The 961-nt window shown below is 46.8% G+C and overlaps 1 protein-coding gene across 1 annotated transcript; it reads left to right on the forward strand.

Annotated features, from left to right (window-relative positions):
* Positions 1-76: 76 nt before the first annotated feature.
* BBA_10231 (uncharacterized protein) lies at positions 77-356 on the forward strand (the record flags this gene model as incomplete). Its single annotated transcript, XM_008605328.1, has 2 exons — positions 77-101; positions 148-356. The coding sequence occupies 2 exons, from the start codon at positions 77-79 to the stop codon at positions 354-356; spliced, it is 234 nt and encodes a 77-aa protein (XP_008603550.1).
* Between the last annotated feature and the right edge of the window lie 605 nt (positions 357-961).

The following is a 961-nucleotide window of genomic DNA, read 5'->3' on the forward strand; positions in this document are numbered from 1 at the left end:
TAAAGGCAGGAAAACGAATCTATACACACTGTCCCATAACCAAGCGCACCACCCACAGAAGTTTTCTCTACGCATGATGCCTCATAATAAGACGGATCAAAGTAGGTGCTTTGCTAACTGACTAGGCTCTACTAATCGCGATGCTAGGCCCTACCCAGGGTGATGGTGCCACAACCGCGATTGCATCTATCGAGCCACCAGCACACGAAGTCCCTTCTGTTGGAGTTGTTTACCTCCACGAAGTCCCTGTTGGTGAAGTTCTTAACTTGAGCGGCCTCGAAAGAAAAGACGTAGAGCGCTCTACGGCTGAGAAAAACAAGTCCGAAGACGCAGGTGGAGGCATGAGCAAGAACTAGTTAGAATCTTTAAAATTAGACCAAACTGGACATCAGAAAGACGGAACTTGTCAATTATTTGCCTCACAAAAATGCTGCTTATAATGATGGATTTACCGCTTTGCAAAGCGCTGGAAGTGAACGAACATGTAGTGATCGTCGGGCAGCTCCAATTTCCTCCCAAAGACAAGCACTTGGCTGCTTGACCAAGACAAACTTTGACCTGAAACTATAATTTCGCGACTCCCTTTAAAGTAAGCGACGGCTACGCACCGTACAGGGCCGAAGTTATCGTCAGCACGGCAGCCTGACCCTTTACCTCTCAACTTCACAAGACATGGAGCTTGAACTGGCTCGCCGAGATCAGCACCCGATTTCTTGAGGTTCTTGAGGTACTTGACGGCATTCGTCTGAAATTCTGCACAAGCGCGATACCGATTTCCTTCCCTATTGTGCTCCATCATTATGACAGTTTCTTCTTGTGCTTTATCGTGTAGTTCCATCAATAGAATTTGTTCTGGTGAAAGCTCGGTTTTGATGCTCTCGTGTGATGGGAATAGTTCCACGAAATATGGAGAAAAGCTTTGTATGGCGCCTGGCAATGCTTTTTCGATGGCATCGTCTCT

This window comes from Beauveria bassiana (genome assembly GCF_000280675.1).
Source record: "Beauveria bassiana ARSEF 2860 unplaced genomic scaffold BBA_S00104, whole genome shotgun sequence".
Lineage (NCBI taxonomy): Eukaryota > Fungi > Ascomycota > Sordariomycetes > Hypocreales > Cordycipitaceae > Beauveria > Beauveria bassiana.